At 36.1% G+C, this 17,500-nt stretch overlaps 1 protein-coding gene across 1 annotated transcript in view; it reads left to right on the forward strand.

Annotated features, from left to right (window-relative positions):
- Window positions 1-17,500, forward strand: part of LOC106876346 (uncharacterized) — a 36,071-nt gene that overhangs the window by 9,154 nt on the left and 9,417 nt on the right. Inside the window, exons 2-3 of the mRNA XM_052974409.2 lie at window positions 6,410-6,475; window positions 15,850-15,918. Of these exons, the coding sequence (XP_052830369.1) occupies window positions 6,410-6,475; window positions 15,850-15,918 (135 nt within the window). The remainder of the gene's footprint in view (window positions 1-6,409; window positions 6,476-15,849; window positions 15,919-17,500) is intronic.

Here is a 17,500-nt window from a genome sequence, read left to right on the forward strand (position 1 = left end):
AAAGATGCGAGAAAAAATAAATTAAAAAATGTACGCTGTCACTCTCTCTCCTCCTCTCTCTTTCACGCACGCACACATACACACACAACACACACGTTCTTTCTCGCACCCCACCATCAACACATACACACGTCCATGTCCATTTCCTCTCTTTTTCACTTTATGCTGACTTCAGACAAACTGTACATTTCCACTCATAAAAATAAATAAAAAATTTTTACGGAAGTTACCGAACGTCGTAAGATAACGGCTGAGCTGCGCGTACACGCCTTCGAGTTAAAACGAAAGATTGCCAAAATGGCTCGGCTATTGCCAAAATTTCTAAATAATATCTTAATTTTTTCCTTTTTATGATATAATTGCATTAATTAATACAGATGACGTAATTAAACTAATTGCAAATTAGTGGTGTCGTTGATAATCTTTTCCTTACCTCAATAATGCCGTTGATATATTAAAAGTCCCTTAGAGAATTATATTCATAAAAGAAGTATAGAACTATACTATCAACCTCAAATTTGAGAAACAAACACTCATAACTTTTTTTCTTTTAAAACTTCATTGCATGAGATTGATATCATGAAATTCCTCGAATTGATATCGATCATTTTAGCTGAATTAAAATATAGTTTGTTTTTAAAATAAAAAAGTTAATTAGACTTACATCCAATTTTTTGCTTTATATATTTTTTCATGATGTTTTACCTCACAACTTTTTTGATACAAACTTTTGTTGCACGGGATCAAAACTATGACATTCTTCATGCTTTCTTCTATCACTGAAGCTAAGATAAATATATTTTGCTGTTAAAATAAAAAAGTTATTTACATCTAAACTTGATTGGAGGTGTCAATTACTCTCCTATAACGTTGCTACAAATTTTGATGTAAACTTTTTCCTACTGGACCAAATCTCAATTTTTTTTAATGCCAAAATGTAACTAGCGACCAGCCTTCTTCAAATATGTTCACAGTTTTCAATTTGGTTAAGAACTGAATTAGCGACAAAGCTTTGAAGATGCTGCGTGTGAGTAAATTGCAGCCTTAAGAATATTATTCAACTACTACCGTAGTTGAATGATTGGTATGAGACCATTAGTTGCTTGAAGACCCAGGTGTGAAGTTAATTCGCTGGAAACTGAGCTCAGACCTTAGAATGACGGCAATATATAAATGCTAGAATTATTATTATTATTATTATTATTATTATTATTATTATTATTATTATTATTATTATTATTATTGTTATTATTATTATTATTATTATTATTATTATTATTATTATTATTAATAGAAGGGCGGTGAGCTGGCAGAATCCTTAGTACACCGGGCAAAATGCTTAACGGTATTTCGTCCGTCTTTCATTCTGAGTTCAAATTCCACAGCTGTCGACTTTGCCGTTCATCCTTTCGGAGTCGATAATTAGTACCAGTTGAACCCTGGTCGTCGATGTAATCGACTTCAAACCTACCCCGAAATTGCTGGCCTTGTGCCAAAATTTGAAACCATTAATATTATTATTATTATTATTATTATTATTATTATTATTATTATTAGTTATGGCGTTACACTACTTTCAAAAGTAGTGCGATAATCAAAACACTTTACGAGTTATAGAATACAATATATTTTAATATTAGATACTTTTTATATTAATTTTTCCTTTTCGAGTTTGTTTTTCAATTAAATATATATCCATAAACAAACATATATATCTACATATATAAACATACATACACACGTATATGTATGTATGTATGTATGTATGTATGTATGTATGTATGTATGTATGTATGTATGTATGTATATATATATATATATATATATATATATATATATATATATATATACATACATACACACCCCATCCACATGTCTCGTATATTAATTTTTCATATCAAGTTTTATTTTTATATTAATTTAAGAGCCCAAATAAATAAATGAATAAATAAATAAATAAATAAACAGTGCGTCTTCTCACAAGAATAATATTTTGACAGAATATAAGCGGTTTCTTTCCATATTTAAAATCTGATTAACTTAGTTGTCAAAACGAATTAGGAAGAAGCAAAATTTATTCCATTGTTTGAAATTTTTGGATAAAGGACTAAAATATTTTTCAATTTTCTATAACGCTTCTTATACATTTTAGATATCTTTCATTTTTAGTTTCTTTTTTTTTTCTTTTACCTAGTATTTTATTTTCAAGGATAGTGGACCCTAAACCCGTCAGACAATAGAATATCAAATTATGATTTAGAAAGATAGCAATCTTGATGGGAAGTATTTCAAAGCATAATTCAATATACATACATGTGTGTGTGTGCTTGCGTGAGCGAGCGTGTATATATATATATATATATAATTGTTTGGACTTTGGGCATATGTCACGTAGTATGCTAATTAGAACACTTTCAGCGTTTAGGTTACCTGATGTCATCCAGTTACGATATAGTTGTCACTGGATTTACTTCAAGAATTTCGCTTTGTCCGTTGAGTTTATAATGAATGAAGAAATGCAAAAATGGATTTAGCAAGAATCTTTATTCAACACAATGGTCGTTTTGACCTATACTGCATCAAGGTCAGACGGGACCTTGATGACTGCCATGAGGCAGGAAAGTATACTAGTCCTTATATATTTAACACTCTATATTTAATACTCAATATTTCATATATTCAATAAGACATTAAATACTTCATTTCATTTTACGATTTATATTATATACTCCATATTCTATATCCCACATTAATCTTATAAGAATATAAATAAAACATAAACAAACAGTTAGAACTCTTTTAAATAATATATTCCTCTATACACGATCATACAAAACCCTTTTTTATATTTTTTAATTTTTATTCATATATATATATATATATATATATATATATATACACACACACATACATACATATGAATGTAATTGTGTGTCTGTGTTTGTACTCCTACCGTCGCTTGCCAACCGATGTTGATGTGTTTACGGCCCTGTAGCCTAGTGGTTCGGCAAAAAAACGATAGAATAAGTACTAGGCTTACAAAGAATAAGTCCTGGGATCGATTCGTTCGACTAAAGGCGGTGCTCCAGCATGGCCTCAGTCACATGACGGAAACAAAAGAATAAAAGAATCCCGAAATACAATAATATCTTTCAACACACGGTTTCGTACCAGAAATTTTGCAACACGAATTTATAAACATATATGTACATATATTTGTGTGTGTGTGTGTGTGTGTGTGTGTGTGTGTGTGTGTGTGTGTGTATATATATATATATATATATATATATATATATATATATATATATATATATATATATATATATACATATATATGGGAGAATTTACGAAAAAAGCAACAACAGACGAGGACAGGTGGTGTAAACAACAAAAGGAGGTATTAGTTTAACGCTTGGGAATACAGAAAGTCTTTAACGTTTCGAGCTACGCTCTTCAACAGAAAGAATACGGAGAAAACAAGGAGAAAAACTCGGAGAAAAAAATTCAATGTTTTGGTCAGCGATCAATCATGGCGACTGCCGGACAGGAAGTTCGCGCAGGAGAGCTAAGAAAAAGGAGAGATCACAAAAGGGGAAAGAAACGGTGACCCAAATACGAGAAGCTGTGTGTGTGTGTGTGAGAGAGAGAGAGAGAATGCTGGTGATCTTGACGTATGTATGTGTGAAAAAATGGGGATATATATATATATATATATATATATATATATATATATATATATATATATATATATATATATATATATATATAATTTAGATTCAGTTGAATCAGGTACTTAAATTGAATTGAGGCCCCTTCTTATGACGAACTTATTTCCATGCACAAACAATATCAGATGAGTGCCAAACTCTACATAGAATTTTTCCCCAGCCGATGTTCATGTAGTATATGCAGATGGTACGATCCAACTTAGTGAATAAATCCACTCTTGTTTGTTCAGTCATGTACTTTATATAAAGATACTTTCCAAATACTTCCAGGGTAGGTGAGTAAAATATAAATGAGTAACAAAGATGTATAAGTGCCAATTCATTACGGCCATTTCGAGTGGCCCCTTATATATATATATATATATATATATATATATATATATATATATATATATATATATATATATATATATATATATATATATATACAAGAATAAGGGCAGGGAATCGTCAATTAGTAATAGAATTAATAATTAACAATTTTGCCAAGTAGTTCAGTATGAAAAAACCTTTATCGGTAAAACCATTTATCATCATAAATATATAGGGATTAGCTTGAGTTGCTTCTCCAACATACTGAAAATTTAGAAATAGCAGTCAAAGAACTACTGATTCCAAACTACAGATTTTTTCTCTACACGGATGGCGATATTTATGGCACACATAGAACAAAAAACCGAAGGGAAAAGCAAAAACAAACCTGCCTTTAGTTAATTGGATACGACGTTTCACAGTTAAGAGTATGAAATTACTCTATTCCGACTCTTCAGCCCAATATTCTGATAAATTTGAAAGTGTCTCTAAAAAATTCACGGTAATTTTTGGCCATGCGACACCAAAAACCAACGAGAGGAAAGGCACTTACGAATTCATCGGCTAGTGAGTTCAGACACCTCACCCCAAAGAAATCTATTCCATGTGCGTCACAAATAGTCCCGTATGAAAAAAAGTCCCGTGTGAAGGGATTACGGTTTAACCATCTAACTTAGAGGTATCAAATATAAAATATACAAGAATAAGGGTAGGGAATCGTCAATTAGTAATAGAATTAATAATTAACAATTTTGCCAAGTAGTTCAGTATGAAAAAAACCTTTATCGGTAAAACCATTTATCATCATAAATATACGGGGATTAGCCTGAGTTGGTTCTCCAACATACTGAAAATTTAGAAATAGCAGTCAAAGAACTACTGATTCCAATTAACTAAAGGCAGGTTTGTTTTTGCTTTTCCCTTCGGTTTTTTTTTCTATGTGTGCCATAAATATCGCCATCCGTTTAGAGAAAAAATTTGTAGTTTGGAATCAGTAGTTCTTTGACTGCTATTTCTAAATTTTCAGTATGTTGGAGAAGCAACTCAAGCTAATCCCTGTATATATATATATATATATATATATATATATATATATATATATATATATATATATATATATATATATATATATATATATGTGTGTGTGTGTGTGTGTGTGTGTGTGTGTGTGTGTAACAGATTATGTTACGTTTAAATTGTCTAGACTTTGTGAAACAGCATAATAATAAACAAGGATCTATCTATCTATCTATCTATCTATCTATCTATCTATCTATCTATCTATCTATCCATCTATCTATCTGACCTATGGGCAACCACAAGAGATCCCTGGCCTGGCAGTGCTATCGAGAAGCATTACCCATTCGGGATAAGCTGTACAGGCACGGTTCGAGACACACCGGACCAACCTGCACGAGATGCGGTCAGAGCGACGAAACCGTTCTGCACGCACTCGTGCAGTGTCCAAAAATTTCCGACCTGTGGACTTATGCCGAACGGCTGCTGTCACGTGTGGGACGAGTCCGCCTGTCAGCCGAGTCTATTGTGCAAATTGCTCCGCCACCGTCCCTCAACAGGGAAGGCAAGGCAGTGTTCATCATACTGGTGGCCATGGTGAAAGAATGTGTGGTGGACACGAGCGAAAGGATTAGAGACGAAAACTTACCTCTCTGGCCAATCGCTCATCAACTTTTTCAAGCATCACTTGAAAAGGAAGGTGAGAATAGAGAGGCAGGTTTTGTCTCGTGAAAGTTCCATTAAAAGGTGGGTGAATGTAGCAAAGATGGTGCGTGCGAATGACGATACCTCTTTGAGCATGATCCTATAAATCGAGAAGAAAAAAAAGAGAGAGAGAGAGAGCACTTTGCTCTCATGTGTCTATTCCCTGCTGAGGTTACCATGGTCTTTTCTGTAGGCTTTTCTCTCCATGGATAAACCTAATGTTACCCCATTTTACACATTTGACATTTTCTGTGATATACGATACCCTTTTTTTTTCTTTTTTTTTTCCCTACCGATCCCTTTTGATCGGATTTTTTAATTTTTATTTTACCTTTTTTTTTCTTTATTTTTAAAGAAAAGCTCTACAGTTGTATTTGTCCCCTCTGTGTGCAGCCCTGTGTGGCTAATAAAAGAAAGTTATCTATCTATCTATCTATCTATCTATCTATCTATCTATCTATCCATCCATCTATCTATCTATCTATCTATCTATCTATCTATCTATCTATCTATCTATCTATCTATCTATCTATCTATCTATCTATCTATCCCTCTCCCTCTCTCTCTCGCTTCCCCTTTCTAGCTGGGTAGGTAAACTATATATTTTTACAAACTTCTCGAGTTTACCTTTGTTTTTTCACTTGCAGACTGAACGTGCCGAGAAAAAATTGCAATTCTTGAGACTAAGTGCAGGTAATTTTACTCTTGAACAGGTAAGAAATGATATTACCTACCTACATTCATACATACATACATACATACATGTATGCATGCTTGCGTACGTATATATGTATATACATACATACATACATACATACGTACATACGTATATACATACATACATACATACATACATACATACCTGCATGCAAATATATATATATACACATACATACATGCGTGCGTACATACATACATACGTACGTGTGTATGTTTGTCGTTATTTAGTTTTATTTCAAGAATTCTTGCCTTAAAGAAAGAGCCGGTTTCTAACCTAGATCCAAGGCTCCTTCATTGGATTTCAACATCAACAACATAGTATTTTTGTATGTATGTATGTACGTAATGTATGTATGTATGCATGTATGTATGTATGTGCAGACTTGTATGTTTTATATATGTATTCTCGTGCATATAATTGCATATCTAGACATGGTCAGATATATATTTAAGTGATAAACTTCTGGAAAGTTTTACAGACTTTTACAATTCCAGTGATGGATTGGATTTGTAGTCTTCGAATTAGCTTTCTACTTTCTAATGTTGAGAAGCCTAATTTCTCAAGATTAGTATTTAGGCAGTGTGTTACATATTTCAGGGCCCCAATAATCACAGGTATAAACCTGAACTTGTAATCTGGATGTACTCTGCAGATTTCTCATTAGTTCAGCATAGGTGTTCTCTTTTTTTGCTGATCTTCAGCTTTATGTTAACATCCGCTGGGCAGCTAATTTCCACAACTGTGCACAGTTTCTCTTCTCTATCCCAGATGATTATATCAGGTATATTGTGCTTACATTTTATTGAGGTCTTCACTGGTACATTCCACCAGTATTCCTTTTTATTATGAGCGGCTATGGCTTCTACTATACTGTGAGTTCTTATTTCTTTTTCCTCGGGATTATACTTCCGACGGATTTCATTATAGAGTGTCCTAGCTAAAACATCATGTCTCATCGGTAGATAATACCGTGATGACGTTTTCGGACAACTGTTTATGATGTGGGCGATATCTTCAGTGTGAACTTCACAAAGTCTACATCGGTTGTCACATTTTACTGCTTTTCCTGCATCTGTATCCCTTTTGTGCATCAGGTATTTGGTTGATTTTTCCTGTTCCTGGACTGCAAACGGATACACTTCAAAGTGGGAGGTAGTAATCCGACTATTGGCCCACGATAAGTTTCTTTGATGAACGATGTTACTATCGTCACGGAGCTTTCTATTGACATATCCATGCATAGTCTTCTATGTATGTATGTGTGTATGTATGTATGTATGTATGTATGTATGTATGTATGTATGTATGTATGTATGTGTGTGTGTGTGTGTATGTATATACGTATTTATTTGTGTACTAATCACCTATAAATACCCAAAGTTCCCTGCTATCTTCCTCCTCTAATCATCATTTTAGTACCAGCAAAAAAGAGGAAGATATGTATTTGAATTTTTCTTGTTATATATCACATTTTAACACAGACATTTTTATTCTGATGTATAATTTTATATCTCACATTCTGTATTTGACATATACTTGATTTTACATGATTAATATATATATACTAATTCATATTTATAATGTACTAGCAGAGATACCCGGCGTTGCTCGTGTTACATGCAATGGAAGAATTAGACTTTTCTGTCATATTTTCTCTAAAGAACTGGAATATCTATGATTCGAATTTCATCAAAATTGCAGATGAGGGTTCTTTCCCTCTTTACGCACCATAAAAAATTTTAATCATGACACATGTATCCCATACTACTGATCTTTATGCGCAGATTCCAAAATTCCAGTGTTATGGAACCTGTTAAAAGGATTTTGTTCCTGAAAAATGGAGGTCATGGAGCTTTAAAATGTGGGAGTTAAGGCCCCTATTGGGGGTGGGTGTCTTAATGTCAACCAGAGAAGTTGAATTGTTGAGAATCTTTTTGACTTGGGTGTTATATCTATTGTTCGAATTTCATTGAAATAGGAAATATATGTATATTCACTGGGTTTATAAAAGAGAGCAAAGCTGCAGGAAACCAAAAGACGAATGATTACAATAAGCAGTCAGCTACCCTATCCTAGTCGTTACCACTTCCCAATGTCACCATACAGGTGACAGGTACAGTCGTAATATACATTACGGACCTATAGCAATTGGAAGGGCGTCACCCAACTGAAATAAACATTAACAACTGTGTGACGTGAAGGCTAAGGGGAAATGAAAGTGTCACCTCTGGAGTTTGCAACTGACCACTATACCGATAGGTAACTGGACAGAATTAATTTACAATCTATAAATGTCTTTGAATAACCAGTCACTCATCTGGGAAGGCCTTGAAATCAATGTTACCACCTGGGGACTATGTGTGACCCAGTGATAATAAAAAGACTCAAAGGAGGTTTGCAATGAAATAACTTTACTCAACACTTTGCAACCGAATCAGTGGAGTCAAGGATGCCTCTCATTTACTTGGCAATTTACGCACCACATTGCAGAAATCACAATGTAAGTATATCTCAAAGCAAACTCTTACACTGTTGTACCATTGAATTACAAATAACGCTCATCTTTTGTGCTCGGGTGACCTTACAGCTTCCAAGAGTACAACTGTATTCGTCTTTGCTTAGATAAAATGACTAAATTGTGGGTGTTAAGTCCCCATGAAGAGGTCTTTCTAACTTCTAAGAAGATGAAATTTTAGAAATATTACTTTATTTGTGTCTGATATCTATGGTTAAAATTTCATCAACAACAAAAATATATAAATTCTCATGGGGGTTATAGCCCTTATGCATAGAATATAATTACCAAATTTCATAAAGATCCATTCAGTATTTTTGACGTAGTTTTGGATCATAAAAAATGACTAAAATTTGGGAGTTAAGGCCCCCATTAGGGGGTCTTAGAATCCTCATGAGAAGTGGAAAGTTTGAGAATACATCTTGATGTGTGTCAATTCCCCATGGCTGAAATTTCATCAACATCGAAAATTTATGAATTTTCATGGGGGTTCTCAAATTGAAACCAAGCATACTACATTATACCTGCTCTTATGCATTGAATCAAAGTTCGAAATATAAGGATCCATTCAGTAATTATGGTTCATGAAATTGTATGAAATACACAGCATTGCTCTTCTCCCTAGCCTTGGATTTTTGTTCCAAATTTCATTAGGATCGGTGCAGTAGTTTTCGAATATATAAGTAACAGACGAACACACATAAAGACATTGACTTTTATATAATAGATATGAATATACACATATACATACATGTATATGGGTGTGTGTATTATACACACACACACACACACACACGCACACACACACACACACACACACACAAAATGATGGATTGATAGATACAACTATGTGAGCAAAGAAAAATATGAGACACTACCTAGTACTTTTTTTTTATTTTGATAAGCCTGGTACTTATTCTATCAGTTTCTTCTTGTCAAACCAGTAAGTTATGGGGATGTAAATAAACGAACAGCAGTTGTGAAGCAGTGATGAGGGAGAAACACAGAGACAAAGACGCACACATGCACTTACATATATACATACATATATATACAATTCATTTCTTTTAGTTTCTGTCTATGAAATCCACCCGCAAGGCTTTAGTTGGTCTGAGGCTATAGCAGAAGACAAATGCTAAGTCACCACTCGGTGGCACTGAACCCAGGACTATGTATTTTGGAACCAAGTTTCTTACCACACAGCCACACTAGTGTAAATCCTCTCGACTCACACTATATAGCCTTATGTGTAAATAAACCACGTGCTGCCTACAAGTGCTAGAAATAACACGACATCTATATATTTAACCTTACTTGGCTACTTACATATTTGCATGCATGTGTGTACGTATGTATGCTTGCATCTATGTCTGTCCATATTTATATGTTAGTATGTATATATACATACGCGCTCACGTGTATATACACTAACATACAAACATATATACACACGCATTCAAACTTTCACACATAACCTTCATATAAACATATATATATAAACAGATACATGCGTACATACTGACATACATACATACATATATACGTACGTACGTACGTGCATACATACATACATACATACATATGCACATGCATACATAATATTCCAGAAAGTAGTAATACATATGTAGACATATGTACACTTATCTAAGCCAGAGTACACCTATTCACGCACAAAATGGCATATGTATAGACGTACATACACACACACACATACATACATACATACATACATACATGCATGCATACTCGCAGCTATTTAATTTCCTTGCTACGTATCTACCTTGCGACATAAATACATACATAAGTTTTAAAAAAAATAATAATACGGAAACAATCTAGTAGAAAAAGGGAAGGCAGACGTTTCTTTATTGAAAATATATGCATCAGGCGAAAGTGAAGATGTAGAATATCGGGTGATAGGGAAAGTAGGGAAAGTAATCACACTGAAGCAGTTTGTTTGGCCATCAAATTAGATTAATAAGAAAAAAAAAAAACAGAAAACACTGCTGCAGAAAATATTTTCATTATGGATATTAAATAAGAAAAAAAAAATCAATGGAGAACTTTTGGCTACTACTACTACTACTACTACTACTACTACTGCTGCTGCTACTGCTACTGCTGCTGACACTATTACTACTACTACTACTACTACTACTACTACTGATACTACTATTACTAATACTACTATTACTAACACTACAACTATCATAATATTTCTTTCTAATTTTGGTACAAAGCCATAATAATAATAATTTCTTTATTGCCCACAGGGAGATAAACATAGAGGGGACAAACAAGGACAGACAAAAGGGATTAAGTCCATTACATCGACTCCGGTGCGTAACTGGTACTTATTTAATCGACCCCGAAAGGATGAAAGGCTAAGTCGACCTCGGCGGAATTTGAACTCAGAACGTAGCGGCAGACGAAATAGCCAAATACTATCATAAGTACTGGGACTGTGAAACACGAAGACAGATGTAACATTACCAACAAAAGCGAAGTGAACAAGAGAAGACAACAAACTCAGTCTGTAGGAATGTATAATGATGAGCAAAATGCACCAAACCAGAACACCACAGACAAAAATATGAACGGGAGGGAATACGAAACAAATCTAAAACCTGGAAATAGTGAAGGCGAGATTAATGATAATGATACTCTAAAAATGAGCATAATCAAAGAATTGAAAGCCACAGATCTCAGTATGGACCACCGACTGTACCTCCCAAACATTAAAATTGATAATAAAACATCAATAGTAAATAACATGAACCTGGCCGTCACAAAACTAATAGCCGTGGACCGTGCATCTGCTCTCTGCCCCCCGAACCCGCCCTGCCGTCTCCCGCCTCCCTTTTCCCCTCACCTACCATCCCACCACCCTACCTCTCCAACGCACCATTCTCCGAGCTTTCTGGCACCTCCAGTCCGACCCCTCCACCTCACACATCTTTCCTAACCGACCCCTCCTCTCCTTCAAACGAGCCCATAACCTACGAGACCTCTTGGTCCACAGCTTCTTCCCCCACCTAACCTCCCAACCTAGCTCGTTCTCTTGCTCCCGCCCACGCTGCCGCACTTGCCCTTACCTCTCCAATACGACCCTCCTCACCGGCACCCATCGCATCACCGACTCCTTCACCTGCACTTCTACCAACATCATCTATTGCATCTCCTGCTCTCTCTGCCATTCTCTGTACATCGGACAAACGGGGCGCCGCCTGGCCGACCGATTCGCGGAACACCTCCGAGACATCAACGTTTGCAATGACACCCCGGTGTCACGCCATTTCCGTTCTGCCGGTCACTCATTGCAGCAACATCTGTCTGTGTTTTGATTGTCCTTGCACAGGTGCCATCCGGACTCCCGTTTGCGCCGTGAACAGGGATTAATCTTCTCTCTTCGCTCCTTTGCGCCACATGGGCTCCCCTCTCCTCTTCGTCTATCCCCTCCCCTTGCTTCTCTCTCTCCCTTCATCCTACCTCCTACTTCCTCCCACCCACCCACCTCTCCTCTCCTCCCACCCACCCACCTCCCATCTCCCCCCACCCACATCCCATCTCCTCCCACCCACCTCCCACCTCCTCCCACCCACCTCCCACCTCCTCCCACCACCTGTCTACGTCTGTTGTTCTTTCGTAAATTCTCCCATATATATATATATATATATATATATATATATATATATATATATATATATATATATATATATATATACATACATACATACATACATACATACACACATACACACACACACACACACACACACACACACATGTGTATGTATATATATATATATATATGCTATTATTATTGCTGTTATTATTATTATTATTATTATTATTATTATTATTATTATTATTATTATTATTATTATCATTATTATTATTATTATCATTATTATTATTATTAATCGGCAGAAAACTTATGGGCCAAGAGAATGACCTAAGTGGCAATATATAAAACTTGGTCGTTAAGGCACTCAGTAATTTCTGCCGATATATATATTTCTTTATTCTTATTTTCTTTTAATTGACTGCGACTATGCTGGAGCACCGCCATGAAGGATTTTAGTCGAACATTCTTTTTAAGCCTAGTACTTATTCTATCGGTGTCTTTTGCCGAACCGCTAACATACGGGGACATAAACACACCAACACCAGTTGTCAAGCGGAGGTATAAACACAGACACACACACATGTATTTATATATATATATATATATATATATACTACAGGCTTCTTTCAGTTTCCGTCTATCAAGTCCACTCATAAGGCTTTGGTCGGCCCTAGGCTACAGTAGAAGACATATATCCAAGGCGGCGCGCAGTGGGACTGAACCCGGAACCAAAGTGGTTGGGAAGCAAACTCCTTACCACACACACACACACTCAGTCTCTAAACAGGAACTGGTGCCGCAAATATCCATTGGGATCATTAAAAAATAATAGCTACAGAAGCAGTATTGATACCAGAGGGTTACCTTGAACTGCACTTAATATGAAAACTATGTTGAAACACAGAATACTGCGTTATTTACCATGAGAGGTCTCTCATAAGGCTACATATGTATGTCGTTATTTAGTTTTATTTTAAGAGTTCATACCAATAAAGGATTCAAGGACATTTACCCCCCCCCCGTGGACAATAACCTCTCCTCCACGGACAACAACCTCCTAGGACAATTACCCGCTTGGACAATTACCCATGTGCAGCTTAGAGAAAGGTGCGCCTAATGTGTGTATTTTTTATAAGTTTCAGGAGGAAAATAATTCGTGTATGGAGATCGAATGATTCCACTGATTTTTTTCGGAGGAAACGCCGGGCGGTGATTTAGCACCCAAAACTACCAAAAATTTAGCACCCAAAACTACCAAAAATTTAGCACCCAAAACTATCATGGTAGATTTTGAAAAGGCTGTGATTAATAGTTTGTACTTGGCATTTCCACAAGCCGAGATAAGCGGTTTTTTTCACTTTAGCCAAAGCATCTATAGGAACATTCAATTTCAATAGCGGTACCAAGAGGATAAAGAGTTTTTAATCTCTACAAGAATGATAGCTGCTTTAGCTTTTGTTCCTACTTGTGATTTTGAAAAAGACTTTTGAAACGCGATGTGAAATACTCCCACCGGAACATATCCCTTACAAGATTACTTTGAGGATACATACTTAGGACGACCATCGCGAAGAGGAAGACGACAAGAACCAGTATTTGGAATGGATTTATGGAATATGTACAACATGACGTCGGATGAACTTCTAAGAACAAAGAATGTTGTAGAAGGGTGGCACAGGTGGGTTTTTTTAATCGAATGCTTGTTGCTGCTACTCGAACTGCAAGTTTTTAAAATATATTAAAAAAAAGCAAGCATTACAACAAGTACTTATGACTCAATCCTTGACGGGTTTTGCTAAACAGCCATCTAGAAAGAAATATTTAGATATTTCAGCCCGTGTTAATGCCGTAGTTAGCAAATACGAAAACATAAATGTCATACAATATTTGCAAGGAATCGCGTATAATTTGCACTTTTAGACGATGATTTAAAACTTCTTAATATATTGGAGATGGAGCACTTAACCAAGGGTGTAATTGTTTTAGGGGGTAGTTGTCGTCGGGGGGAATTGTCCTAGGTGGGTAATTGTCCTAGGTGGGTAATTGTCCTAGAGGGTAACTGTCCTGATACGCAATAAAGAGTCGGTTTCTAACCTAGATCCAAGGCTCCTTCATTAGAATTTCAACATCAACGGAGCATTTTTGTATATATGCATATATGTATGAATATCGTTATTTAGTTTTATTTCAAGAGTTCATGCCAATAGAGAAAGAACCGGTTTCTAACCTAGATCCACAGCGCCTTCATTGGAATTTCAACATCAGCAGAATATGTACGTACGTACGTACGTATGTATGTATGTATGTATGTATGTATGTATGTATGTATGTATGTATGTATGTATGTATGTATGTATATATCTAGATTTGTCAGTTTATGTATGTTTTATGTATGTTTTCTCATGCATATATTGTGGTATCTAGACATGTTCATATATACTTAAATGATAAACTTCTGGAAAGTTTTACAGATTTTTACATTTCCAGTGATAGCTTGAATATGTAGTGTTGGAATCAGCTTTCTGCCTTCTGGTTTTGAGAATCCTAATTTCTCGAGATTGGTACTTAGGCCTTGTGTTACGTATCTCAGTGTCTCAATAATTACAGGTATAAACCTGAACTTGTAATCTGGGTAGAGTAACTGTAGATTTCTAGATTTCTGAATAGTTCAGCGTAGGCATTTTATTTCTTGATCTTTATCTTTATGTTGATATCCGTTGGGCAGCTGATTTTCACAACTGAATGTACGCATGTATGTATGTATGTATGTATGTATGTATGTATGCATATATATATATATATATATATATATATATATATATATATATATATATATATATATATATATATATATATATATATATATGTGTGTGTGTTCATACATAGATGCATATACACACATATAACGAATACTTATAATTTTGTAAAACCCTCTTGTGACAAAAGTTAGCTTACATTTCTCTCAAACAACGTGACTGTACATGTATACTTCTGTATAAGTGTATCCTAATATTTGTATATTAGTTTACTTATATATGCTACATACACATACAGTTATATTAGTAATATATGTGTTTTTTCTGTAAATCGAAGTTTTCATGGAGACCCTAACAACATAACGAATGACGAGATATTACGGTTGTGTGACGATACAAAGTACTTCGTAACCTACTCTGTTTACTGCAATATATCCAAATTTTTCTCTGTGTGCAATTATTTTTAGGTCGATGCCATTTTAGCTGAATTTCATTCTCCACCTGTTAAACTAGAAGCATTTCGAATAATGGGAACAGTAAGTGATTTTAAAAATTTTATTTTACATATGTTGGTATAATCATCGTCATTATCACCGCCGCTGGTGCCGCCGCTGGTGCCGCCGCTGGTGCCGCCGCTGGTGCCGCCGCTGGTGCCGCCGCTGGTGCCGCCGCTGGTGCCGCCGCTGGTGCCGCCGCTGGTGCCGCCGCTGGTGCCGCCGCTGGTGCCGCCGCTGGTGCCGCCGCTGGTGCCACCACTGGCGCCACTTCCACCGCTGCCGCCGCTGCCGCCGCTGCCGCCGCTGCCGCCGCTGCCGCCGCTGCCGCCGCTGCCGCTGCCGCTGCCGCCGCTGCCGCCGCTGCCGCTGCCGCCGCTGCCGCTGCCGCCGCTACCGCTGTCGCCGCTGCCGCCGCTGGCTCGGTTGCACTCGCTGCCATCGCTGGCTCGTTTACCGCTGCCACCGTCAATGCCGTCTCTAGCGCTATCTCTAACATAACCAGCCCGCACTTAACTCCATCGCTCTAGCACTAGCATCACCACCGCCACCACCACCGCCGTGATAGATGAAGTCCGTAGGCGGAAAGCTTAGCTAAGAAACCCTCATGACAGATAAGTTTATACATACATACATACATACATACATACGTACATATACACATATATGTAAATATATATGTGCATTTATGTATGCATACACATATATACATTTCAAAGTACAAACAATTAAAAAAATAGGGGGAAAAAACGAAGGTGAGGACGTGCACAAGAATTATATTAATTTGACGCTCGGGGAAAAGAGAGAGTTGTAAACGTCTCGAGCATAGTTCTTCGTCAGAAAGAGAAAAGTTTAAAGGGAAAGAAGGAAAAATAAGGAAAAATCGCCAACAATCTACGTGCGGTGATATATATATATATATATATATATATATATATATATATATATATATATATATATACTAGACTACCCACGATCCGTTGGGTCACCGCCAATTCTGAGTTTTCCAGCAACAGGGATTAGCTTCGTGTTTTTTTTCTTTTAAAGTTTATTTCACATGTTTTCAACGAATTTGAGAACGAAATCACACATAAACGGTTCCTTTGCCCAGAAAAGGAAGTATTTGGCAGCTATCTCTTGCACGCCATGCTACCACGTAACAGGTATTTTGGATCCTTTATCGCAAGTAGCTGTTACGTGGTAGCAGGGTATGCTAGAAATAGCAACCAAATCTTTGGACGTGAGATAGGTTTAATGCACCATGGAAAAAAAATTTCACACCGCGGTTACGAACGGGTCTTTTACGAGATATTTACTGTATTTTTAAAGTCAATTGATATAATGATTGCATTGTTCAATTAAATGGAGTCGCTTGAAACGGTCGTACTGCATCACCTCTTGATATCATGTTGCTTATTTTGATGATATATATATATATGACAGGTTTCTATCAATTTCCCTCTACCAAATACACTCACAAGGCTTTGGTCAGCCCGAGGCTATAGAAGACACCTGCCCAAGGTACCACGTAATGGGTCTGAACCCTGGACCATATGGTTGAGAAGCAATATTGCTACCACGCAGCCACGCCTGCGTCTCCTATATATATATATATATATATATA

This window comes from Octopus bimaculoides, chromosome 1, assembly GCF_046866305.1.
Source record: "Octopus bimaculoides isolate indiv1 chromosome 1, ASM4686630v1, whole genome shotgun sequence".
NCBI classification, from domain to species: Eukaryota; Metazoa; Mollusca; class Cephalopoda; order Octopoda; family Octopodidae; genus Octopus; species Octopus bimaculoides.